General features: G+C 42.2%; 1 protein-coding gene across 3 annotated transcripts; it reads right to left on the reverse strand.

Annotated features, from left to right (window-relative positions):
- Nucleotides 1-18: 18 nt before the first annotated feature.
- Nucleotides 19-27,543, reverse strand: LOC116464228 (UAP56-interacting factor). 3 transcript variants are annotated; one of them, XM_032147533.2, is made up of 7 exons: nucleotides 27,504-27,543; nucleotides 26,399-26,449; nucleotides 23,830-23,954; nucleotides 21,973-22,142; nucleotides 11,830-11,961; nucleotides 6,107-6,279; nucleotides 1,185-1,284 (listed from the first exon to the last, which is right to left on the reverse strand). In XM_032147533.2, exons 1-6 carry the CDS (start codon nucleotides 27,528-27,530, stop codon nucleotides 6,149-6,151), a joined length of 636 nt encoding a protein of 211 aa, XP_032003424.1. In that variant the 5' UTR covers nucleotides 27,531-27,543; the 3' UTR covers nucleotides 1,185-1,284; nucleotides 6,107-6,148. The 3 variants fall into 3 exon arrangements, with proteins under 3 accessions (XP_032003423.1, XP_032003425.1, XP_032003424.1); XM_032147532.2 differs by lacking the exon at nucleotides 6,107-6,279 and having other exon boundaries at nucleotides 19-1,284; XM_032147534.2 differs by lacking the exons at nucleotides 6,107-6,279; nucleotides 21,973-22,142; nucleotides 23,830-23,954; nucleotides 26,399-26,449; nucleotides 27,504-27,543 and adding an exon at nucleotides 20,141-20,358 and having other exon boundaries at nucleotides 19-1,284.
- Between the last annotated feature and the right edge of the window lie 427 nt (nucleotides 27,544-27,970).

Here is a 27,970-nt window from a genome sequence, read left to right on the forward strand (position 1 = left end):
ATTTTAAAAAGCCAAGTTCCAAAACAAATGCATGCCAAAAAAAAAGAAAAAGTGGGGAACTTATGACAGCAACGACGCTGGAGTAGACATGGTTAGAGGCGAAAAGTATCATAAAAAACAAAAGCACATGAAACATCCTCTTTTTCTTCCTCCACATGTATAAATTAAATCCATCATTAAAGCCTAATTCAGATATCCATATTGTCCATAAAGACTTCTCTAAAGTTCTTGACAAATATGCACCTTATCTTATACTTTATCTGGATTCTTCTATTAAGTATATGAGAAGTACTTCATAAATATCCATTGACTAAATCACATTAAAAAGTCTTAATTTGGCCAGGCACCGTGGCTTACGCCTTTAATCCCCACACTTTGGGAGGCTGAGGCGGATGGATCACGAGGTCAGGAGTTCGAGACCAGCCTGGACAGCATGGTGAAACCCCGTCTCTACTAAAAATACAAAAATTAGCCAGGCATGGTGGCACACACCTGTAGTCCCAGCTACTAGGGAGGCTGAGGCAGAGAAGTGCTTGAAACCAGGAGGCGGAGGTTGCAGTGAGCCAAGATTGCACCACTGCACTCCAGCCTGGGCGACAGAGCGAGACTTTGTCTCGAAAAACAAAAACAAACAAAAAACTCTTAATTTTCCGCCAGGCACGGTGGCTTACACCTGTAATACCAGCACTTTGGGAGGCCAAGGTGGGCAGATCACTTGAGGTCAGGAGTTCGAGACCAGCCTGGCCAACACGAAAATTAGCTGGGAGTGGTGGCACACACCTGTAATCCCAGCTACTCGGGAGGCTGAGGCAGAAGAACTGCTTGAACCTGGGAGGTGGACATTGCAGTGAGCCAACATCGCATCACTGCACTCCAGCTTAGGTAACAGAGCAAGACTCTATCTATACATAAAAAACAAAAACAAACAAACAAAAAACTTACTTATATTTGAGAATGTGGAAACTTAGGTATTCTTTATGAATGGCAATGATTTTTATTTAGATATTAAATTTTTTATATCAGTCCCAAAGTACTACATAAAAACAAATAAAATTCTCTCTTAAGCTTATTCACAGAAATGTCAGTACAAATAAAGGAAAAGGATATCTAATCCAGGATTAAGCCATCATCCTACCTTGTCACTTAGAGGTGGACGATTCATAGGACTAATTCCTTTTCGAATTCCAGTTGTTTTCCTAGCTGCAAGGCCAGTGATAACCCCATTAGGACGTCTCTTTCCAGGCATTACTCTTCCTCTACGATTCAGACTAGTCTTACCAAAACCTATAGGGGGGCAAAAAGAGAAGAAAATGTCAATTTAACAATTCAATTGGGAGGGTCACAGGATATTCTATTTCCCAAGGAAGGGGGAACTTAGGAACATTTATTATGTTATTATTTATGTTTTTTAAATTACATAAAATACTTCATTTTGAAAAGGCAACCTGCTGCACTGGGAAGGGTTCTGTGGCTACACCGGGCTGTAAATAACTAGAGGATTCTCACATGCTGCCTCTGGCCATGCTATTTTGTCATTAGTTTCTCAACAAGCAGGACAGTCTGTCTAGTCTTTACCTGTGCATGATGGTAGATACTAACCCTATGTCGCTACTGAGTACTTGAAGTTAAGTACTAGTCTGAATCGAGGTATTTCAAGGTAAAATATTTCACTGATGATTTTCTATAAATTACATAGTGAAATATTTTAGATATTGGGCTAAGTAAAATATATTCATATGTGCTCAATCTTTATTGAACAGTGCCGATCTGGAGTGGAATCACTATCTCATCTCCAATTTACTTATGACAGCACACTGCAATCTGGCTTCATTTTCAGCCCTACTCCATTCAAATTGCTTTTGCTAAAGTTGCCAGTGAGTGCCAATAGACACATTTTAATCTGTGGCATGTGACATTACCAACTTTGGTCTTCCATTATATATCTCACCTATTTAAATACTTTTTTTAGGCTGGGCACAGTGGCTCACACCTGTAATCCCAGCACTCGGGAGGCTGAGGAAGAGGATCCCTTGAGCTCAGGAGTTTAAGACCAGCCTGGGCAACATAGTGAGGCCTTGCCTCTAAAAATTAGTTGGGCGTAGTAGCACATGCCTGTAGTCCCAGCTACTCAGGAGGCTGGGGTGAGAGGATTGCTTTAGCCCAGGAGTTCTAGGCTGCAACAGAGTGAGACCCTGCCTCCAAAAAATAAATAGATTTAAAAATAAATAAATATATAAATAAATAAGTAAATACTTTTTTCTAGTTAAAAAAAAAAAAATAGGGGCCGGGTGCGGTGGCTCACACCTGCAATCCCAGCACTCCGGGAGGCCGAGGCAGGTGGATCACAAAGTCAGGAGATCGAGACCATCCTGGCTAACACGGTGAAATCCCGTGTCTACTAAAAATGCAAAAAATTAGCGGGCGTGGTGGCGGGTGCCTGTAGTCCCAGCTACTCGGGAGGCTGAGGCAGGAGAATGGCGTGAACTGGGAGGTGGAACTGGCAGTGAGCCGAGATCGTGCCACTGCACTCCAGCCTGGGCGAAGAGCGAGACTCATCTCAAAAAATAAAAATAAAAATAAAAAATAAATTGGGAGTGCCTCTGAACCTATTCTGGTTCAGGGGCTGCCCGTAAAAAAAAAAAAAGGTAAATTAAAAAATAAACATGTTCACTGCAGAATTCCTAGAAACACATAAAGTACAAATAAGAAAATAAACATCACCCATCAGCCTACCACCTAGAGATGACCACTAACATTCTGTCTTTCTAGTCTTTCTTTTACTTGTATACATATATTTTAAAAGTTAACATTTTTGGTTTTAACTATTCTTAAGCAACTCGTGACTATCACCCGTAGTAATTCTCAATTTTATAGTAGTGCCTCAATTTTATAGTAGAAGGTGAACTGAGTCAATCTTTCGGCAACTATACAACTCTACATACTATTTTGTAGCCCTACATTAATCCTGTACTGCAGGCTGGGCATGGTGGCTCATGCCTATAATCTCAGCACTTTGGGAGACCGAGAAGGATGGATTGCTCGAGCCCAGGAGTTCGAGACCAGCCTAGGCAATATGGCGACACCCCATCTCTAGAAAAAATACAAAAATTAGCCGGGTGCAGTGGCGCGCACCTGTAGTCCCAGGTAATAGGGAGGCTGAGGCAGGAGGATCACTTGAGCCTGGGAAGCAGAGGTTACAGTGAGCCAAGATCACACTGTACTCCATGCTGGGGTGACAGAGCAAGACCCTGTCTCAAACACACACACACACACACACACACACCTATATTGTGAAAATATTATCCCATGTTTTTGACATCCTTTTACCGCATTACTTTTTAATATGCCATACTTGATCCAACCAACTTTAATCATTTCAGTTAGTTCTAATAATAAATAATATCACAATAGAACCACGGATATATTTTTAAACACATCCATGATTATTTTCTGAAGATGTAAGTTTCTAGAAGGTGAAATGCTAGGTTAAACAGTAAAGCAAACTCCTTTTTTTTGAGACACAGTCTCACTCTGTCGCCCAGGCTGGAGTGCAATGGTGTGATCTCAGCTCACTGCAACCTCCACCTCCTGGGTTCAAAGAATTCTCCTGCCTCAGCTTCCTGAGTAGCGGGGATTACAGGTGCCTGCCACCACACCCAGTTATATATATATATATTTTTTTTGAGATGGAGTCTCGCTTTGTTGCCCAGGCTGGAGTGCAGTGGCGTGATCTCGGCTCACTGCAACCTCCGCCTCCCGGGTTCATGGCATTCTCCTGCCTCAGTCACCCGAGTAGCTGGTACTACAGGGGCCCACCGCCACGCCTGGCTAATTTTTTATATTTTTAGTAGAGACAGGGTTTCACCATGTTAGCCAGGATAGTCTTGATCTCCTGACCTTGTGATCCGCCCGCCTCAGGCCCCCAGAGTGCTGGGATTACAGGTGTGAGCCACCACGCCCGGCCTATTTTTGTATTTTTAGTACAGACAGGGTTTCACCATGTTGGCCAGGCTGGTCTCAAACTCCTGACCTCAGGTGATCTGCCTGCCTCAACTTCCCAAAGTGCTGGGGTTACAGGCGTGAGCCACCACGGCTGGCTTAAAGTTTTTAGTTTTTAAATCAAATTATTGCTGCCCTATGTGTGGTTTCCTTCTAAAATTGCAACTAGGTGAAGATTAAACCATATTGGGAAAAACTGTACATTAAAATTAATTCCAATATACAATGACTTGCTATTTGTGTTAAATAATGTGACAGCTACCCTTCACTGTGCTAGGCACTGTGCTGAGTACTATAATTTGTATGATAATCTGATAAGACTGATGCTAACGATCTTCCTTGAGAAAGGAAGAAACTGGAAAATATTCCAAAAGAATAAGTGAGCTTGTAGGGCAAAAAGAAAAGATTAAAAGGAGGAGGAACCCATTATTATACCAAAATTTCAGGACTAGATGAGAAAGACTGACAAGAAACTCTCATAAATAGGAATCAAATGGATTAAAACAAGATCTTAAGTATGAAATAAGGTTGGGCACCGTGACTCACACCTGTAATTCCAACATTAGTGAGGCTGAGGCAGGTGGATCATTTGAGGTCAGGAGTTCGAGACCAGCCTGACCAACATGGTGAAACCTCGTCTCTACTAAAAATATGAAAATTAGCCATCAGGCATGGTGGTGCACACCTGTAATCCCAGCTACTGGGGAGGCTGAGACATGAGAATCGCTTGACCTGGGAGGCGGAGGTTGCAACAAGCCAAGATCGCACTACCACACTCCAGCCTGGGTGACAGGGCAAGACTCCATCTCAAAAAAAAAAAAAAAAAAAGTATGGAATAGAACTCTATCCCTTGGCGCTTTCTATTGATAGTACAGTACATTGTTCCCATACTTATCAATCTTTCTGCTGTTTTTTTTTCTCTTATCCAAGGTGTTGCCTCGCCTGCTTTTTTTTTTTGGGGGGGGGGGGACGGACTCTCGCTCTGTCACCCGGGCTGGAGTGCAGCCGCACGATCTCGGCTCACTGCAAGCTCCGCCTCCCAGGTTCACGCCATTCTCCTGCCTCGGCCTCCCGAGTAGCTGGGACTACAGGCGCCCGCCACCACGCCCAGCTAATTTTTTGCATTTTTAGTAGAGACGGGGTTTCACCATGTTGGCCAGGCTGGTCTTGAACTCCTGACCTCGTAATCTGCCCACCTTGGCCTCCCAAAGTGCTGGGATTACTGGCGTGAGCCACTTGGCCCGGCCTCCTCCTCTGCTTTCTAATCAGGCCTATGTGATTTGTTCTCCCACCTTTCTACCTTTGAACAAACTTCATTAGCTGTATCTGTTTTAGCAATGATTATATTCTTTACCCTGTCATTGTCACACTACATAAAGTAAAGATCTATACATACTCTATACGCTACATATATATAGTATATCTATACATACTCTATATACTATGTACTATAATTGGGTATCTATACATACCCAATTATCTCCCTTTCCCTCTTATGCTCTGTAACTGTCTTATATTCTAAAAAGCACTATGAAGGGGTACTAAAGACATCATCCAATGCAACAGTCTTTTCTTAGTTTTCATTCATAGAGCCTCTCTGCAGAGTTCCAGAGTACCCACATTCTCCATGTACTTCAACTATCACCCTTTATGAAGACCCTTTTACATTTTCAGCTCCACCAGAGCAGTAGTTTAATACCAGTTAGGTATCAGAATCACCCATGGAGCTTAAAGAAAACCCCCCCAAGCCCTACCTCTACAGGTCCTGGTTCAGTAGAAATAAAGTACAGCCAGAGCAACTATTTCATAAAGCTCCGCAGGTGCAACTAAGGTTGATAACAGCTAAAACTAGAGAAAGAAATTTTCATCTTTCTTTTGAATCCCAAGACTAATCTATTCATGAATTTCTTTCCACATACATCATATGCCTCAATAATTTCAGGAGCCTTATCATCTAAATAAAGATTTGAGGGATTTTTCTGGGAAATGTCACATCCTAGAGTACATGTAATCATATTATTGGCTCCTTTCCAAAGCAACATACAAATATCCCCAACTCTTACACCTCTAGTAAGAACAGCATTCTCAAACTTTTTAGTCTCAGTACCTCTTTATACTCTTTCTTTTTTTTTGTAGAGATGGGGTCTCCCTATGTTGCCCACGCTGGTCCTGAAGTCCTTGGCTTAAGCAATCCTCTTGCTCTCACCTCCCAAAGTGCTGGGATTACAAGCACGAACCTCTTCATATGCTTAACAATTGAGAACTCCAAAGTTTTTGTTTCTGTGGGTTATATTTACTGCAATTAAAATAAAAACTTTTTTTTTTTTTTGAGACAAGAGTCTCACTCTGTCGCCCAGGCTGGAGTGCAATGGCACGATCTCAGCTCACTGCAACCTCCGCCTCCCCAGTTCAAGCGATTCTCCTGCCTCAGGCTCCCGAGGAGCTGGGATTACAGGTATGTGCCACCACACCCGGCTAACTGTTGTATTTTTAGTGGAGATAGGGTTTTGCCATGTTGGCCAGGCTGGTCTCAAACTCCTGACTTCAGGTGATCCACCCACCTCGGGCTCCCAAAGAGCTGGGATTACAGGGGTGAGCCACCACGCCCGGCCAAAATAAAAACTATTAATAAGATAGTTAAAAACCATTTCACTTAAAAAATAATAATAAACTCATTACACATAGGGTAAACATCTCTTTTTAAATCAAAAAGAACAAATTTTAACTTTTATTTTAAGGTCGGGATACACGTGCAGGATGTGCAGGTTTGTTACACAGGTAAACATGTATCATGGGGGTTTGCTGTACAGATTATTCCATCGCTGAGGTATCAAGCCTAGTATCCATTAGCTTTTTGTTTTTGGTTTTTTTTTTTGGAGATGGAGTCTCACTCTGTCACCCAGGCTGGAGGGCAGTGGCCGCAATCTTGGCTCACCGCAAGCTCCGCCTGCCAGGTTCACGCCTTTCTCCTGCCTCAGCCTCCCGAGTAGCTGGAACTACAGGCGCCTGCCACCACGCCCAGCTAATTTTTTGTATTTTTAGTAGAGACAGGGTTTCACTGTGTTAGCCAGGACGGTCTCGATCTCCCTATCTCGTGATCTGCCTGCCTCGGCCTACCAAAGTGCTGGGATTACAGGCATGAGCCACCGCGCCTGGCCTTTTTTATTTTTGAGACAGAGTCTCGCTCTGTCACCCAGAGTGGAGTGCAGTGGCGCGATCTTGGCTCACTACAATCTCCACCTCCCAGGTTCAAGCGATTCTCCTGCCTCAGCCTCCCAAGTAGCTGGGACTACAGGTGCCCACCACCATGCCTGGCTAATTTTAATATTTTTAGTGGAGACAAGGTTTCACCATATTGGCCAGGCTGCTCTTGAACTCCTGACCTTGTGATCTGCCTATCTCGGCCTCCCAAAGTGCTGGGATTACAGGCGTGAGCCACCGCACCTGGCCTAGTTATTTTTATTTTCCAAAACAAATAAAAATATTTAGTAAGAAGAGTGGTATTGTTTTTGGATCTCTTTGGTGTTTGCCTTAATAGAAGACAACTAGATTCTCACAACTGCTTGTTAAGGACTGAATGTTTCTATCTCTCCAAAATTCACATGTTGAAATACTAACACTTAATGTGATGGTATTAACAGGTGAGGGCTTTGGGAGGTAAAGTCATGAGGATGGAGCCATCATGAATAGGATTACTGTCCTTACAAAAGTGACACTGGAGAGCTCTCTAGCCTTCTTTCTGCCACACAAGGATATCAAAAGAAGTCCAAAGTCTGCAACCTGGAAGAGAACACTCACCAGAACCTGACCTTACTGACATCCTGACCTTGAACTGCTAATCTCCAAAACTGTGCAAAATAAACGTCTGTTGTTTATAAGCTGTCTAGTCTACGGTACTTTGTTACAGCCCACTGAACTAAGATCCAGCTTTTGCATTCAATCTACTTTAATTATCAGACATCGTGTAGACTCTGGAAAAGGCTACTGTACGTTCCTGAGAGAGTAAGAGTCAAAATACAATTAATGCCTTAGTATTAACATGAAATTAGTTTTCATCTTGTGGATCCCCCATATCGTAGGGATCCCAGAGGGTCCCTGATGACATTTTGAGAACTCTATACCATTCCACCACTGAAGAACAACTCTATACATTCTACCACTGAGGAACACTCGATACATTCTAGCACTGAGGAATAACTTGATACATTCTACCACTTAGGAACAACTCTATACATTCCACCACTGAAGAACAATTCTATACATTCTACCACTGAGGAATACTCGATACATTCAAGCACTGAGGAACAACTTGATACATTCTACCACTGAGGAACAACTCTATACATTCTACCACTGAAGAACACTCTATACATTCTACCACTGAAGAACAACTCTATACGTTCTACCACTGAGGAACAACGTCATACGTTCCACCACGGAAGAAGAACTCCATACATTCTACCACTGAAGAACTCCATACATTCTACCACTGAAGAACAACTCTATACGTTCTACCACTGAAGAACACTCTATACGTTCTACCACTGAGGAACAATGCCATACGTTCTACCGCTGAAGAACACTCTATACGTTCTACCACTGAAGAACAACTCTATACGTTCTACCACTGAAGAACACTCTATACGTTCTACCGCTGAAGAACAACTCTATACGTTCTACCGCTGAAGAACACTCTATACTTTCTACCACTGAAGAACAACTCTATACGTTCCACCACTGAAGAACACTCTACACGTTCTACCACTGAGGAACAACGCCATACATTCTACCACTGAAGAAGAACTCCATACATTCTACCACTGAAGAACTCCATACATTCTACCACTGAAGAACACTCTATACATTCTACCACTGAAGAACACTCTACACATTCTACCACTCAAGAACAATTCTATACGTTCTACCACTGAAGAACACTCTACACATTCTACCACTGAGGAACAACTCTATACATTCTACCACTGAAGAACACTCTATACATTCTACCACTGAAAAACACTCTATACATTCTACCAAAGAACAATTCTATACATTCTCCCACTGAAGAACACTCTATACATTCTACCACTGAAGAACACTCTATACGTTCTACCACTGAAGAACACTCTATACATTCTACCAAAGAACAATTCTATACATTCTACCACTGAAGAACACTCTATACATTCTACCACTGAAGAACACTCTATACATTTTACCACTGAAGAACAACTCTACACATTCTACCACTGAGGAACAACTCTATACATTCTACCCCTGAAGAACAACTCTATACATTCTACCACTGAAGAACACTCTATATATTCTACCACTGAAGAACAACTCTATACGTTCTACCACTGAAGAACAACTCTATGCATTCTACCACTGAAGAACATTTGGGTTGTTTCTCCAAGTATTTACTGAGTGCCTAAATTATTTTTCACACATTAAGTTAAAGATTTCATTCATTGACTTGTTCAGCCATCAGAAATCATACTGTGGATCTGCAAAGAGCTCCTCTGTCCTACTTATTTCTCTTACCTCAAGCTAACATCCTCATTGACACTACAACGTGGAAATCTGAACTTTTTCCTGGCCAATCAGAGTTTAAGACAATCCTCTATCTCTGTACATTCAGTAACAGTGGCAGCTGTTCTATTTTAGCCCCTGTCACATGTAAGCAATAAACGTACAAGGGCAAGCTCAATCTTACGAGATCCTAAGCTGCCCCTAGATATCATTTATTTCAAGGCTCAGATCATAACATCCATAAAAGGAAAGCTTTTCTGACACTTCATGGACCAGATCATATTTCACCTTATCCATTAAATCATTCCTGATCTTCTTAGTACAAAATCTCTAAAGTCCTATAATACTATTTGAATTTCTCTTACGACATTTCTCCCACACTACCTTTTCCATCTTATCTCTAACACTGTAAATTAACTCCTTGAAGCAGAAGACCACATCTTTATATACCCCCCAGGACTCAATCAGTTTGGGGTATCTATCAAGTATTTAACACTGAAATATATTAATGTTAAATATTTGATAAACATTAATTAATAAATATATTTCTGGTTCGATGAACTCTCAACAGTTATTTTAAAAACAACTAATACAAAACATATATAGTATGTTCAATAACATTTATAAGAAATATTTAGGCCGGGCGCAGTGGCTCACTCCTGTAATCCCAGCACTTTGGGGGGCTGAGGCAGGAGGCCGAGGCAGGTAGATCACCTGAGGCTGGGAGTTTGAGACCAGCCTGACCAACATGGAGAAACCCTGTCTCTCCTAAAAATACAAAATTAGCTGAGCATGGTGGCGCATGCCTGTAATCCCAGCTACTTGGGAGGCTGAGGCAGGAGAATCGCTTGGACCCGGGAGGCAGATGCTGCAGTGAGCCAAGATCGTGGATTGCACTCCAGCCTGGGCAACAAGAGCAAAACTCCGTCTCAAAAAAAAAAAATTGAAATATAAATCACTGGAACTAAACTTCATTTGCCACAGTTAAATACCTGTCAGGAAATTTACTCCCTTAGGTTCAACTATTCAAAAAATTATTAGAGATGAATAATTTTTTTTAAGGGCCCAATCTCAGTTATATGTACTTTTCTTGAGACAGAGTCTTATGCTGGAGTGCTGTGGTGCCATCATGGCTCACTGTGGTCTTGATCTCCCAGGCTCAAGCCATCTTCCCACCTCAACCTCCTGAGTGGCTGGGACCAGAAAGAGGTACCACCACGCCTGGCTAATTTTTAAATTTTTTGTAGAGACAGGGTCTCCCTGTGTTACCCAAGCTGGTCTCAGATTCCTGGATTCAACTGATCCTCCCAAAGTTCTGGGATTACAGGCATGAGCCACTGTGCTCAGCTTCAGTTATACATATTTTGAGGATATATTGGGATATTAGCTGTAAACACAGAACTAATTATGTTCAACCTACTGGAGATTATTTTTAGGTTTTTCAACATATAGAATAAAAATCAATTTGGAAGTTAGTCTGTCAAACATATTTTTACATATCTGAAAAAGATTTAGTTCTTTTATTTGAACAAATATTTATTCTAAAATTCTGATATTGCTGATAAAGAAGTTAACAAGCCATACATATTAGTGTTCAATTGCTGCCTTCAATCAAGATGATTATAAATAAGCTTCCAGATTATCAAAAATAACTAAATGTATAGAGTTCCACATTATATCTAAAGCATTCATTTCTGAGTGTCACCTTTGGAAGATTTAACAAATCCTAACATTCTTGGATGATAAGATAAGGAGTCTGGAGGTCATTTTCTATGTAGAATGTAGTAGTAGTCTCCACATACTTAAAGAGTTCTCATATATAAAAGAGAATTTGCTTTCTATAACTTTACCGAAGTGATAGGCATGCTTTAATTCAAATTAAGAGGCCAGGCACAGTGGCTCACGCTTATGAGGTAGTATGCTCTTTCACTGAATATATTTAAGCTGGAGGTAGTCATCTATTAGACAGACTATTAAAGGAACATCTCACTTGGATGGAGATAGGAGCTCATGATATATAAGACCCTTTGCAATTCTAAACTCTGAATATAATTTAGACGATGTATAAACTGAAGTTACTTTTAAATGACTTAAAACGTTTAAGAAACAGTGTTACGCCTATTGAAGGCTACTGAAATTTTTACCAGGTTTTAGATCTAAACAAAAACCTAGGTATAGAGGAAACACAAAACACAAAGAGTACTGATGCATTTCCTCCACGTTAAGCATATGCTAAAGACAGTACACTATGAACACACAAATAACAGCTTTCCATAAAAGCTTACTTTCAAAACTTACCAGAATTCTGTTGGATTCCCCATCGCACTCTCATCCTGAATTGCTGGGCACCACTTTGCTGGAGGAGTCTTCTATTTAGTCTTGGAAAATTCTGCTTCTTCCCTTCCTTTCGATTCAATTTGATGATATCATCTATGATAGAGGAAATGCCAATTATTTTCATTTTAACTCAATTACTCAGTTTCATTTTCTAGCTGATAGATGTCCTACATTCCTAACTTCTTTTCTACCTTGAAAGCACTTCCATAAGAGAATAATAACAAGAATCAGCCATTTTACAATCGCCCAAGGCAGATCTACCAATTAATGAAGAGTACTATTGGCCATAGTATTTCTTTACCTGATGAATCAAGCAGAAGCCTGTTTACAAAAGTTATTCCTACTTACTTCCCATAATCACAGAAGCCTCCATTTTCCTACTTACTTCCCATAATCACAGAAGCCTCCATTTTCCTACTTACTTCCCATAATCACAGACGCCTCCAATTTCCTACTTACTTCCCATAGTCACAGAAGCCTCCATGTTTTAAAGATGACCCCCTTCCGGCCAGGCACGGTGGCTCATGCCTATAATCCCAGCACTTTGGGAGGCTGAGGTGGACGGATCATTTGAGGTCAGGAGTTCGGGACAGGCCTGACCAACATGGTGAAACCCCGTCTCTACTAAAAATACAAAAAATAAAATAAAAAATTAAAAAAAAAATAAATTAGCCGGGTATGGCAGTGCATGCCTGTAATCCCAGCTACTCGGGAGGCTGAGGCAGGAGAATTGGTTGAATTTGGGAGGCGGAGGTTGCAATGAGCTAAGATCGCGCCACTGCACTCCAGCCTGGGTGACAGAGCAAGACTCCACACACACAAAAAAAAAAAGTAAGAAAAGATGACCACCTTCCAATATATAGGTAATCAAAAATTAAACCATTCAACTAAAATACTAAATGTTGAAATTCAGCAAATATTTATTGAGCATATACTACATGCAACGAATATATATGTCAGGTTGTGCTGTAACTGAAACAAAAGTAAAATACGGTCCCTTTTCTAAATAAGTTTAAAAGTACTGACGGAAACAGACATGCAAATAGCAAATACAAAACTAAACAAGTGCCATAATAAAGGTATAATACAAAAAATACTAATGGCTCACCTCTAGCAAAGTACTTCAAGGTTACCTTATTTTTCTTTCTACACTGATCTAAGCCTCATTACTTCCAAACATACTTCCAAACTGCCCCAAGGTAATTCACAAACAAAAATACCACAACAGAACAAGATGAAGACCAGAAAACTAAACATACTCCAGATTCCCATTTATATCTGTTAAAGGAGATTACTAGAAGCCAAAAATACTCATTTAAGAAATATCCAGCTGGGCACAGTGGCACATGCCTGTAACCTTAGCACTTTTAGAGGTGAGATGGGAGACTGCTGCAGCCCAAGAGTTCGAGACCAACCTGGGCAACACAGCAAAACTTCATCTCCACAAATAATTTTTAAAAATTAGCCAGGCATGGTGGTGCGTGCCCGTAGTCCCAGCTACTTAGGAGGCTGAGGTGGGAGAATTCCTTGAGCTCAAGTGGTCAAGGCTGCAGTGAGCCACGATCACGCCACTGCACTCCAGCCTAGGCAACAGAGTAAGACTGTCTCTCAAAAAAAAAAAAAAAAAAAACACAAACATTTCCTCCACAGTCCTAATTCCAGCATTATTTGATAATTGAGAAAGCAAATAAAGAAATTGCATACAGTCAACAACTTCTTAATAAAACTCTATGACACTAATTAAACTCAATTTTTTTGTCACTATAGTCTTTCCAGAAGTCAGAGAAGGAAATATAACTTGAAAGTCCTTTGTAATATATTACTGTTCTACCTAACCAATCTCTAATCTCTAAGACTCTTAATTACATTCAAATATTCACACAAAATATCTCAAATCTCCCCAAAATATTTAGTTGTCTTCTTGAAATTAATGTCCAACGACGAAAGAGTTCATCAAAGTCAAGGGCACTCAAAAACTTTTGTAAAAAATTAAATGGTCAGCGGTGACCACCGTGAGCGTCCCGGAAGGGGCGGCAAAGACACCTCCGTCGCGCACGAGGTGGCCTCGTTGGCTTTACCTTCGTTCGCGGTCGTCCTTGGTTACTGTGATCCGTCCGCGGGGCTCTGGGAGGCCAAGACCAGGGGCGCCACAGCGCTGCGCGCGTATGGCGGCCGGAAGGGGCTAGAGGCGGCTCCCTGGGTGACAACAGCGTGCCCCACCTTTCCCCATGTGGCCGCGAAGACCGGCTCAGCAGCGTCTATCGGCTGCACGCCAACATCAACACAGGCAAAGATGGTCTCCAGGCGCATTGCCCAGGAGACCTTTGATGCAGCTGTGCGCGAGAATATCGAGGAGTTTGCGATGGGGCCAGAGGAGGCGGTGAAAGAGGCCGTGGAGCAGTTTGAATGGCAAGGGGTTGATCTGAGCAACATTGTAAAGACAGCGCCTAAAGTCTCTGCAGACGGATCCCAGGAGCCCACACATGACATCCTGGAGTTCTAATCTCATTTTAGCAAAAACTTATCTTTTTAAATATCCTGTTGCCCCTTCCTTCCTTCCTTCCCTCCCTCCTTCCTTCCTTCCCTTTCTTCCCTCTGTTGCCCAGGCTGGAGTGTAGTTGGCTCGATGCAGACTCCCTGCCTCCGGCTCCCGTGATTCTCCTGCCCTGGCCTGCGGGCTGCCTGGGATTGCCGGCGCGTGCCACCACCCCTGCCTGGTTTTTGTCCTTTGCCTGGAGGCGGGGTTTCGCCATGTTGGCCAGGCTGGTCTCCAGCTCCTGACCTCGAGTGGTCTGCCCGCCTCGGCCTCCCGAGGTGCTGGGACTGCAGACGGAGTCTCGCTCACTTGGTGCTCGGTGTTGCCCGGGCTGGAGTGCGGTGGTGTGGTCTTGGCTCGCTGCAGCCTCCGCCTCCCAGCCGCCTGCCTTGGCCTCCCAGGGTGCTAGGAGTGCAGCCTCTGCCCGGCCGCCGCCCCGTCTGGGACGTGAGGAGCATCTCTGCCCGGCCGCCCCGTCTGGGAAGTGAGGAGCGTCTCTGCCCGGCCGCCACCCCGTCTAGGAAGTGAGGAGCGTCTCTGCCCGGCCGCCCCGTCTGGCAAGTGAGGAGCACCTCTGCCCAGCCGCCACCCCGTCTAGGAAGTGAGGAGCACCTCTGCCCGGCCGCCACCCCGACTAAGAAGTGAGGAGCGTCTCTGCCCGGCCGCCCCATCTGGGATGTGGAGAGCACCTCTGCCCAGCCGCCACCCCGTCTAGGAAGTGAGGAACATCTCTGCCTGGCCGCCCATCGTCTGGGATGTGAGGAGCACCTCTGCCCGGCCGCCCCATCTGGGAAGTGAGGAGTGCCTCTGCCCGGCCGCCCCTTCTGGGATGTGGGGAGCGCCTCTGCCCGGCCGCCCCGTCTGGGAGGTCTACCACGGAGGCCAGACGCAATGTGGGGGCTGGACGTGGTGGCTCACACCTGTAGTCCCAGCACTCTGGGAGGCCGAGGCGGGTTGATCGCTTGAGGCTTGGAGTTCGAGACCAGCCTGGCCAACATGGCGAAACATATGAAAAATACAACAGACCAACCGAGCAACCCAGCAACAACAAAACAGGTCTACCCTGGAGTCATACTCTAATTTTTTCTATTTTCCTCCCTTTCTGATCCTTTATCCCACTTTCTTTTTCTTCCTCTTCCTTCTCCTTCTTTGTCAAATAGAGGATTGAGTTATTATCATTGATCCACACAAAGTCCCTCTCTCATTTATTTTCTTTAATTCCCACCCCCCATTTCTATTCCCCGTCTTCCCATGTGCAACCTTCCTAATATGTTTGATATGCATCTTTTTGTATGTATTTTTAGAAAATGTGTATTGTTTTGTGTGCAAAAAATAATAAAAAAAAGAAAAAAAAATGAGATAAAAAAACAAACAAAAAATTAAAAGGTCAACATCAGATATATAAGCAGGAATCTCAACAAGCATAAAGGGAATGCTTAGGAAGACACTATTTATGAGACCTACTTTCCTTTAACAAAGTGCTACTTACTCTTCATCAAAAGTCTAAAATCTCAAGCCTTGAGAGTAAACCAAAAAAATGAATTTGGTCTGGAGAGCATTAAAAAAAAGAGGCAAAGTACAATTCTGACTAACAAAGTTAATCTTAAAATATAGCATATAGGCCGGGCGCAGTGGCTCATGCCTGTAATCCCAGCACTTTGGGAGGCTGAGGTGGGCGGATCACGAGGTCAGGAGATCGAGACCATCCTGGCTAATATGGTGAAACCCCGTGTCTACTAAAACATACAAAAAATTAGCCGGGTGTGGGCGCCTGTAGTCCCAGCTACTTGGGAGGCTGAGGCAGGAGAATGTTGTGAACCTGGGAAGCTGAGATCATGCCACTGCACTCCAGCCTGGGCGACAGAGCAAAACTCTGTCTCAAAATAAATAAACAAATGCCTGGGCGACAGAGCAAAACTCTGTCTCAAAATAAATAAATAAAATAAAATAAAATACAGCATATAAAGTCTAAATATAACTAAAAATCAGAAGTAGCAGAGCATATTAAATATAAAATTACACTTCACATTTCAACATTTTACTACCTATATCTTCAAATAAGTCAAATGAGCTACCATGGCCGAGAGGATTCTTTCAATCTAAAAAAAGAAAATGGCTTTCTCCTGCCCAATGAATAGATACACAGGTATCAGAATTAAAAAAAAAAAATTCCTTACCATGAGCTATTTTAAGTTTCTTCCGTAGCACTAGGGGAATATACATGGTAATAGTAATAGCAGTAGTGGTGGTGGTAAGTACTACAGTACAGGCATCAGCAATGTTAGTACCAACGGTTCTGACATGTATTCACTTAATTCACAACAATCCTATGAAATAAGTATCATCGTAACACCCATTTTCAAATTAAGGAATAGAACCATGAGGCCAGCTATTGGTAAACTTGGTACTCTATGTGAAATTCATATACACCGGGCAAAGCCATGATTTAAAACAAAAAAATCAGGTTCTAAAACCTCTGCAAACCTGGTAAGATTAAACATTCACAAAGCATAACTGTCTAAGATAGATGATGTCTAGGATAGAAATGGGATGATCTCTTCATCCCATTTCTGTAAAATTCTCACCAAAAGAAAGGCAATAGAGGGACTGCTGTATGTTCCTGGGGGAAAGAAAGAGATCAAGCTGTTTCAGCTCTCCACAGCACTTCATTGCTAACTGCAACAGAACTACCCCTCGGTTTTCTTCACTTGAACGTACTAATCATCAAACAAAACACGTACAAAAAAGCAAACAGAAAACCTAGAAACTTAAGAAATCTAGGTGTAAAACAGCTTGAGGCTCTAGAATCAGACTGAAATCCTGGCACCACCACTTAACTACCTTGTATGACTTCGAGCAAGTTACTTAATTTCTCTATGCCTCTGATTTCTGTAAAATGGAAATAACAAATAACAAAAGCATATATACAGACATACACACATATACATAGTGTATGTATAAAAATAACCAAGCCATATATAAACATACACACATATATGTAGTGTATGTATAAAAATAACAAAGCCATATATACAGACATACACACATACATGTAGTGTATGTCTAAAAATAACCAAGCCATATATACAGACATACACACATAAATATAATGTATGTATAAACATAACCAAGCCATAGACATACACACATATATATAGTGTATGTATAAAAATAACCAAGCCATATATAGACATACACACACATATATGTCGTGTATGTAGAAAAATAAAGCCATATATACAGACATACATATATATAGTGTATGTATAAAAACAAAGGCATATATACAGACATACACACTACATATAGTGTATGTATAAAAATAAAGGCATACATACAAACATACACACATATATATATAGTGTATGCAGAAAAATACAGTGCTGTGTACCAGGTCCTGTTCTAAGCAGTTCACATATGCCTTCTGACTCGTTTAATGTTTTCAGCAACCCTATGTGGTAAATACTACTTACTATAACCTTTCTACAGATGAGGCACTGGGAAATCATCTGCCCACGGTTACATAGTTACAAAGTGGCAGAGGCAGGACCTGAAAGGAGACAGTGTCGATCTGGATTCCATGCTGTCAATCACCAGAAGTACAACCCTCACAGACTTACCATGAGGATAAACTGAGTTAATATATAAAATGCTGGCCGGGTGCGGCGGCTGACGCCTGTAGGGGAGGCCGAGGCAGGCAGGTCACCTGAGGTCAGGAGTTCGAGACCAGCCTGGCCAACATGGTGAAACCCTGTCTCTACTAAAAATAGGAAAATTAGTCAGCCACTAGTGCTGGCGTGTACCTGTAATCACAGCTACTCGGGAGGCTGAGGCAGGAGAACTGCTGGAACCTGGGAGGCGGAGGTTGCAGTGAGCCGAGATCGCACCACTGCACTCCAACCTGGGCGACAGAGCCAGACTCCGTCTCAAATAATTAATTAATTAATTAATTTAATTTAATGCTTAGTCCAGGACCTGAACTGAGACAATGTGGTTCTGGGTTCCGTGCTCTCGATCGCTAGAATCCTCAGAGTTATTATGAGGATAAACTGAGTTAACATATAAAATGCTTAGTACAGGACCTGGTAGGTAGTAAGCACTCAATAAATATTCATTATTACATTATTTCTTGGCCTTACCTCAAAAGGTTTCTCTCTTTTTTTGGGGGGGGGGCAGGGGGAGACAGGGTCTCGCTCTGCCGCCCAGGCTGGAGTGCAGTGGCGCAATCGGCTCACTGCAACATCCGCCCGCGGGTTCCAGCTATTCTCATGCCTTAGCTGGGATTACAGGCGCGCGGCCACCACGCCCGGCTAATTTTAGTATTTTTAGTAGACACGGGATTTCACCTTGTTGCCGGGGCTAGTCTCGAACTCCTGGGCTCAAGCCATCTGCCCGCCTCCGCCTCCTCCTTCAAAGGGCTGGGATTGCAGGCGTGAGCCACCGCGCCCAGCCCCGGCTTTCTCATTTCTTACAAGCTCACTACTAACCAGCAGCAAGGCAAGACTTGAGGCCAAACCTATTATTTCTGATCATTTGCTTAGTTCACATATTGGATTCCGACTGTGGCAATCCTAGAAATCAATAGTTCCCATCTCACCTGGAACCAAAAATGTTCCAGATAAACCACAACAAAAGACACACACGACAAATGGGAAGAAATGAAAACTGAAAGAAGGTTTCCAAGACGGTTATTACCCTAAGGACCGTCCTGGGAAAGGGTACGCCTCGGAATCCACTAGTCAGGTACTTTTCAAATATCCGAAAAACTGCCGGCCAAACAGCTGGCAGAGCTGACTTACACCCAACGCCATCACTTGAATCCCGACAAAAATGTTCGTACTTTTAGCCCATCTCAGCTAACCACAGCGGCTGGTGCCTCGGTAGTGTCAGGGCTGGATTTTAACGGAATCACCAACCTGCTGCTTTTTATATAATCGGCAAGAAAGCACGCCACCCTCTTAGATGCGCTCAAGAACCCCACGCTTTCCCTGGCTTCTCAGCGAGCCACAGCAATCATCTCTCCTTCAAAGATGTTTGCTTTTTCCCCCATTAGCTAGCTCTGAGGCCTGGAGAGGGAGGCTGTGCTTTTCTAGGCAGCGCTCAGTACACAACAACATCCCACAGGCGGCCGAGCGCCGCTTCCTTTCTGACAGACGCTCCGGGGCCGCGGCCGGAGGTGGCCCCGAGAGTCGCGCCCGGCAGCCATGGCCAGCGCCGGCCTGGAACGCCCGGCGACCAGGGAAAGCTCCGGAAGCGCTGGCTGGACCGACCGCAGCCCCGGCCGGGCTCTCCAAGACCTTTCTTCAGAGAGAACGGCTCGGTCGGACCATTCCCCTCGCTTCCCGATAACGCCCACCGCGAACGCACTCCAGGGAAACCCGCGGACCTTTCCTCACAAAGAGCCGGCGAGCCGCGAGCCGCAGCCCCTCCGGGGAGAAGAGACGCCCCCCGCGACCCCGCGAACCTTCGGGCCCGCAGCGCCCGGGCCCCCGCCTCCACAGCCCCTCCTCCGACAGCCGCGGCCGAGGGGACGCCCGGGTCCCTCGCGGTCCAGCCGGGCACCTGGCGTCGAGCCTGCGCTCCCGGCTGTCCTCGGGGCCTCCGCTCGGGTCCGCCCACCAGCGAGGAAACTCCGCCGGCAACTGCGGCCGACCGCCCCTGCCCCCACAAACCGCGCCGCCGGGTTCCACCCGCGCCCTCCCCCGCACTCCAACTCGGTCCAACTCGGCCCCTCACCCAAAGACATATCTACTTTGTCGAGGTTTTCATTGCTGCGGGCCTTCGGCGGCGGCGAAGAGGTCGCCGTGGCTCCCACCAACCGGGTACCAAACCGGTTCATGGCTGCAGACGTCGCGCTGGGAGCGGGTGCGGGCAAGGCCGGAGGCGCAGGCCTGCCACCTCCCACTCGCGCACGCAGCCCGCCGCACCGAGGGAGCGCGCACGCGCCGGCGCCGTCCTCGGTCTCCACCCGCGGCTGCGGGCGGGGCGGGGCGGGGCGGGGCGGGGCCACCGACACTCGCGGGCGACCAGAGCGGCCCCGCGCCGTGACTCGCTCCTAGCGGCCCTCGCAGGATGGGATGAGGCATTGCAGCCGCTGCGCTGGGCGCTCGCGAGGACCGCCGTTGTGAGCAGTTCGACTTTCCGCCCAAACTGGGGGACGCTAGACCGCGGGCACCTCTGAATCTTATGCCTTCAGTGATACCATAATCCTCCGTGTCCTTCGAGGCCCTCCTGCTGCAGACAGGTCCCCTATACTTAGGTACACACGAGCCTTTCGCGCCCACTGCAATGCAGCCTCGGGAGGCAGGACAGACCCCTGCGAGTGTAGATTGCAGCTGGGGATTAAAAAAAAAAAGTGAGCAAGATGGATGCACACTGGCTCACGCTTGTAATCCCAGCACTTTGGGAGGCCGAGGCGGGCGGATCACGAGGTCAGGATCCTGATGGAGACCACGGTGAAACCCCGTCTCTACTAAAAAAAAATACAAAAAATTAGCCGGGCGTGGTGGCGGGCGCCTGTAGTCCCAGCTACTCGGGAGGCTGAGGCAGGAGAATGGCGTGAACCCGGGAGGCGGAGCTTGCAGTGAGCCGAGATCGCGCCACTGCACTCCAGCCTGGGCGACAGAGCGAGACTCCGTCTCAAAAAAAAAAAAATTAGCAATCACATCTTAACAGTCCTTTACTGCAGATGTAACTGCTCATAATACATTTATAAACACTTCTTTTAACTTAGCCTGTGTATCTGCATTTAAAGTACTTTGTAGATTATCACAAGTTAATATCAATAGTATACTTCAAAGTGTTCAAGGACACAAATATTTCACTCTTTTAATGCTAGAAGTCTTCAATATAAGAATACTTAATACAAATAGGGACAAATCCACTTATAAAACAAGTAGATATTTTGTTCCCTACTTTTAAAAACTCTTAAAAACATGCTGAGCAAATATTGAATATAAAAATCATAAAAAACTTATATAAATTTATATATATGCTCACTGCAGTAAAATGTATAAAAGTATACATCGATAAACATAAGAATTTTGGGCCAGGTGCAGTGGCTCATACTTGTAATACCAGCACTCTGCAGGGGTGAGGTGGGAGAACTGCTTGAGCCCAGGAGTTTGAGACCAGCCTAGGCAATGCAGGGAGACCTCCGTCTCTACAAAAAATAAAAAAAATCAGCCCATTGTGGTGGTGTGTGCATGTAGTCCAAGCTACTTGGGAGGATCGCTTGAGCTCAGGAGGCTGAGGCTGCAGTAAGCCATGATTGCACCACTGGACTCCAGCCAGGGTCACAGGGCAAAACCCTGCCTCAAAAAACAAAAAAAAACCCCCGCAAAAAAATGAACTTTTCAAATGCTGCAATCTTGGTAGAAATGTAAATATTCTAAAATGCTATGTAAGACAAAAATCAGTAGAAATAACAGAGAAATTAAAATCCACTCAAGTTCTGTAGAATATTACTAATATTGTTAATCTTGGAATGTATGTCACAGATAAAATTCATAGGTATATTTAACTCAGAGATTCCTTAAAGATTTATCTTAGTTTGACTTACCACATACCTTTAGGACCTTTAATGAGCTTTATTTCCATTATTTTTTCTGACACTGGTTTCCTTCTTTTTACATACAAGCGTACAATAGACCCTGCTTCTTTCAATGCTTCAACTGCTTTGCTGTGTGTTACATCACGAACATCTACTTCATTTACTCGTACTATACAGTCATTGACCCTGAGAAAACAATTAAATATTAAAAATAAAAATTAAATATAATTTAAATATTAATTTTCCACTTTACCAATTTTTTGTTACTTCCTTTTTAAGGTAAAGAGAATTATAAATAATTCTGGAGTAATTCCAGAAAACATAAATGAAGAAAGTGTATCAAAAACTAATATAAACAAATACAAACATTTCCCAAGGGCCAGCAAAAGGAACAAAAGAAATAGTGAAAATAATAGATTATATAAAAATGTTAAATAATAATTACAGCTACCATTTGTATACTTACTGCGTGCTTATTCTGTGTAGGCATTAAGATACACTTTATAAAAAATAGCAAACATTTATTTAGCACTAAACACATGCCAGGCACTTTCTTGGTATTTTAACCTTCATGACACCTGTAAGCTTAATATATATTTTAATCCCTATTTTACAGATGGAGAAACTGAGGCACAAAGAATTTAAATAACTTTCCTAAGGCCACCCAGATAATAAGTGACAGAGCTGTGATTCAAAGATAAGAAAACTGAGGCTCACATCACGAGTTTAAGGTCACAGAGATAGTGTGAAAACTGAGATAAACTAAAAACAATTTTCTGAGTGCCTATTCCAACCTATATATTAGACATAAAACAATGAAGTTATTTTTTGAAATTTATATAAAGATTAGGTCACTTAATTCAAAGGTTTTGTAGGTAAAGAACTTCTAATTTGCCATGGTGTTATGTTTTTTAAAAGTCTGATTTGTTCCTACTCTTAGCCTTTTCCCTAGTCCTGGTCTCTCTGATTGCATGGCATTCCATCAGGAAAAAAAGACGGTCTTCTCAAATTGGGTAGAGAGGGTAAACAAAACATAATTAAAATATTAAAACTGGTCCTGACAAGCTTCTACATCTAACAGAATCAGGAAGTAAATGTCTATGTTTACATGAATGGTCAAATGATTAATTTTTATATTTGATTTCATTAATATACCACCTGTCATATCCAGTGAGAATTAAAGCTTAGAAATTGAAAAACTGCGTAAGGTACCAACATCCTTAAAATAAGATGCTGTTTTTAACAGACTATATGAACTCTTTAGTCCTAAAACTTCAGGCTATTTTAACAACAAACAAGGAAATAGGAAAAATGACATAATTTATTGACCCCCAAAAAATCAAAGTTTGCAAAATATATCTTCCAAAATGGAACACTAAATTTAAACAGAGACAAATGTTATTTTCATCTAGTCAATTAAGAAAATATATTATTTAAAGTTTGCATATACTTTAGTCTTTGTGGTGTGGGATTCAACATGGATGTGTGATCCTCTATCCTCCGTATCTTAAGTAAGTTTATATACATGTTTCCCAACCAGAGAGGAAATGGAAAATATTCTGTGAGTGTATTTGAAAACACAAAGGAAAACTCAAGATTTCTATAAATATGCTCACAAACATTTAAACCATCAACCAAAATTATTATTCAAAATGTTATAATATCTAAGATAAAACTGGAGTCCTAAATGAAAACAGGAAAACAATGCTTAGAGCATAATCATCTTATTCATTGACTTGAATGTTGTTAAAGCATCTACCCTATGTCAGTTATCATGATAGTGTTTGTTATTTGTATTTATCCCTTATCCAGTCTGCTTCAAGAAAAATACACAAAGTGGATTCAGCATCACAATAAAAAGCGCAAAACATACCGCAATCTTCCATCTTGGGCGGCTGCTCCCCCTGTGATAATTTTGGTAATGAAAATACTTGAGTCATCTCCAATGTGTGGGTTGTCCGTACCTCCTGCAATGCTGAAACCAAGCCCTGAATTTCCCTGAGGATAGAAGAAAAAAATTGAGACTGAATATGATTTATCTTTATTGACAGGTTCCTGTCATTAAAGGACGCAGAAACTGTACTAACATAAGGAACACAACAAATAAAGGTATATGGGTGAGTAATATAAAGATTCTAAATTAAATGGACTTGTTCTGGAGGAAAGTCCTTTCAGAGGCATTACTGCTGAACAGGTGAGGTTCAAGAAAATACACCAAGGACTTTTGAAGTATTCTTATTCTCCACAGTTCTTTCTTTAAAAGTATGTGCAACTTGTTGTTGGATTAGTCACCCATCTGCAGAGGTGTCACTATAAGTCTGTTTCTTTTAGACTGCACCTCAGCCATGTTTGGTAGTGCACATCTCTCCTAAGAGACAAATGCTGAAGTGATCTTCCCACTGTTATTTCTGAGTAGGTAAAACCCATGTATTGTTTTAGCCTTTAAAAAAGGGGGTGGCGATGGTGCTTTTCTTCTGCTAACTTGACATCAGCTTATTTTTAAATGATCAAATTGTAGCTAAGTGATAGCTGCCATCAATCCTTGACATGTTTAACCAATATACCTGATTAGCAAAAGGCATTTTTTCATACTGACTGAAAGTCTAACCTGAGAACTTAATATTGGTGAATTTTCTTGACAGCAAAGTAAATTTTGCCAAAGCAGCTCTACTTTTTGCTTGTTTAATGAACTGGAGAAACAAGAGTTCTGAATATTTTCTTCACAGAAAGGCTACAAAAAGCCTTTAAAAATAATTGATTTAAGCAGTGGTATTAAAAGATGTTTATTTCTCCAAGAATGTTCTAACTGAATTTCAGGCGACTCAAGTAAGCAAATATATGTGGACCTATCATTTAACTGTTAGTATTAAACAGTGTAAACACTCACTCTACCACCACTTGTCTTAAAATTCTATTTTAATAAAAAAAGTTTTTCAATCTAACTTCATGAATTACCTGAATCTTAAGAACAGTACCAGTGGATTATGGGACGTTACCAAATTACTTAGGTACTCAAGTTCTTCAACCAGTGAAAAATACAATGTATAGTCCTGACTAGACAAAAGGAATTTAAAAGGCCCTGGGAAAGGATAAAGAATCAATAAAATAAAAAGGAGACATCGCAAACTACTATATTAAAATATGTACAGTACATTAATACTGTGCTTACTTGAATATTACTCCAGCAGCCACCTAACTTGAGCAGATGATCCGAATTTAAGTAGAAGGCAATAAAGATATACATGTAAGAGATTCTCTCAGATTTATTTTTCTCAGATTTGATTCCAATATATACAAATCTTATTATCTAGGATTTTAGTCTTGAATATACACACATTTAGTTACTTAAGAAACCTGCTTGTGTGAAACACTAAATTTCCATAAAATGCTAGCCAGATAAGGTGGCATTACTATTATAACACACAATAAAAATTGAATGCAGACATTCTTTTTTCTTTTTTTTTTAGACGGAGTCTTGCTCTGTCACCCAGGCTAGAGTGCGATCTCGGCTCACTGCAAACTCTGCCTCCTGGGTTCAAACGATTCTCCTGATTCGAGTAGCTGGGATTACAGGTCTGCGTTACCACACCTGGCTAATTTTTGTATTTTTAGTAGAGACGGAGTTTTGCCATGTTGGCCGGGCTGGTCTTGAACTTCTGGCCTCAAGTGATTCACCCGCCTCGGCCTCCCAAAGTGCTGGGATTACAGGTGTGAGTGCAGATATTCTTAAGGGAAAAACATACCTTAAGAAAATTTATACATCTGAATTGTACCCCTTAAGTCATTTTCTGATTGGGGGGGTATACCATAATTAGTTTTTAATACAGCTCTGTCTGTTAGAAGTATGGTTATTTTGCTAGAAAAGAAAATTGATACAATGACCATGTTACTAGTCTACTACTTACTTAATACGAACAATACTTCATTATCATATGCATATAAACAATATAAACAAAATTAAAAAGCAAGAAAAATCTGAGAAACTATCACAATCTAGAGGGCTCTAAGGCGGCAGGATAACTAAACGTAATGTAGTTTCCTGGATGGGCCTCCGGAAGAGAATAATACAAAAAGTAAGGAAATAGAGACTTCAGTTAATAATACTGTATGAATACAGGTGTATTAGTTGAAATAAATGTACTCTAGTAATAAAAGATGTTAACAATAGAGGGGGCTGAATCCAGAGTAAATGGAAACTCTTGGGACTATCTTTACAACTTCTTTGTAAATCTAAAACTATTTTAAAATAAAAAGTTTATTAAAAAAATAAGGTTACTAAAGAAAAGGCAAATGTTTTGAAAATACCTTGGCCAATTTTATGAACTGGGAACTTAGAAAACATCATATAGTTCTGTCTTTGAAAGATCCCCCTTGGATTCTATACGAAAAAGCAGTATATTGCAAAGTTCTCTAAAACAACAGATTAAGATAATAGTTTTTACCCTTTCAAGTGTGATTTCTTCATATTCATAATCTGCATCTGTGCCATTAACCTACAGGGGAAGAGAAAAGCAGCTCAGAAACTTAAGAGTGTAAAGTCTGAAATGGCAAGGCAAAATTTTTTATGATTTATTAACGAAAACCTGTTAAATGTGACAGTAATCAAACACAATAGCTTCATTTTAATAATTCTGGGGAAGATTTTCAAGGAATGGAAAAACACAAATGTGATTAATGAGTTGACAACATTCGTGGTATCATGACTTTCAAATCCAGGATAGGTACATTCAGCTTTTAATAGTTTCAACCTCTGATCCCTTCTCTGTCTTGATTCACTCATCTAATCAGTTGCAAACTGTCTGATTTGAACACTTTAATTTTTCTGAAAATCATCACCTCTTCACTCTCATTTCTAATACCTTTCTTCAGGCCTTGTTAAACCTCCTCTGGAATGGAATACTGTCGATGCAGTCTGCCTAATCGCTTAGATTAGTATTCCCCATTGCCCAAATCACTGTGTTTTAAACAGATGGATCTTTTTTGTTTTGTTTTGTTTTTTGAGATGGAGTCTCGCTCTGTCGCCCAGGCTGGAGTGCAGTGGCATGATCTCAACTCACTGCAAGCTCTGCCTCCCGGGTTCACACCATTCTCCTGCCTCAGCCTCCCGAGTAGCTGGGACTACAGGTGCCCGCCACCACGCCTGGCTAATTTTCTGTATTTTTAGTAGAGATGGGGTTTCACCGTGTTAGCCAGGATGGTCTCATCTTCTGACCTCGTGATCCGCCCGCCTCGGCCTCCCAAAGTGCTGGGATTACAGGCGTGAGCCACCGTGCCTGGCAACAGCTGGATCTTTTTAAAGCCCATAACATACTTCCTCTAAAACTTTCAAAACTCTCCCTTCCTAGAAATATCCAAACTCTATGGCTTGGTAATCACGTCTTTGAATGAACTGACCCCAATGTACCACTCCCCTTCATTCTTCACCTCTTCATAAGCCTTACATACCAACCCTTTCTGTGAACGACTTGCTCTTTCCATTACATATCCTGCAATTTTCCACTTCGACATCTAGAATTTTGTGCTTCCTTGGTCACAAATTTCACTTACATGTTTTATGTCAAAATCAGTCATCATTCAAGATATCTTGGTCACAATTTATCTCCCTCCAATTTATTTCCTAGTCTCTCCTGAAAGAAGTTAACTCCTACAGTAAAGGCCACTGGTGCAACGAGTCCCTGGAATCAGAAGAACATGGGTTTGAATCCTTCCTTTAAAATTTCTCATGATATGAGGCTGGGCAAAACTCTATCTAAATCAAATGCGGATTGTGATAAATTCTACTTCTGAAGATGGCTCACATCTTCCATTCCAGATATTCTTTTGCAGTATGACTAAATCACCCTACCATCAAAAGGAGTCTCTTTCCTCTCCCATTAGATCTAGGCAAGCCCTGTGACTAGCTTTGACTAAAAATAAATGTGGCAAAAATGATGCTGTGTGATTTCTGAGACTAGGTCATCTGATGCCTGATAGTATTTGCCTTTGCTTGGAATATATTTTCTTTAGAACCCAGC

This window comes from Hylobates moloch, unplaced genomic scaffold, assembly GCF_009828535.3.
Source record: "Hylobates moloch isolate HMO894 unplaced genomic scaffold, HMol_V3 SCAFFOLD_299, whole genome shotgun sequence".
Classification (NCBI taxonomy): Eukaryota; Metazoa; Chordata; class Mammalia; order Primates; family Hylobatidae; genus Hylobates; species Hylobates moloch.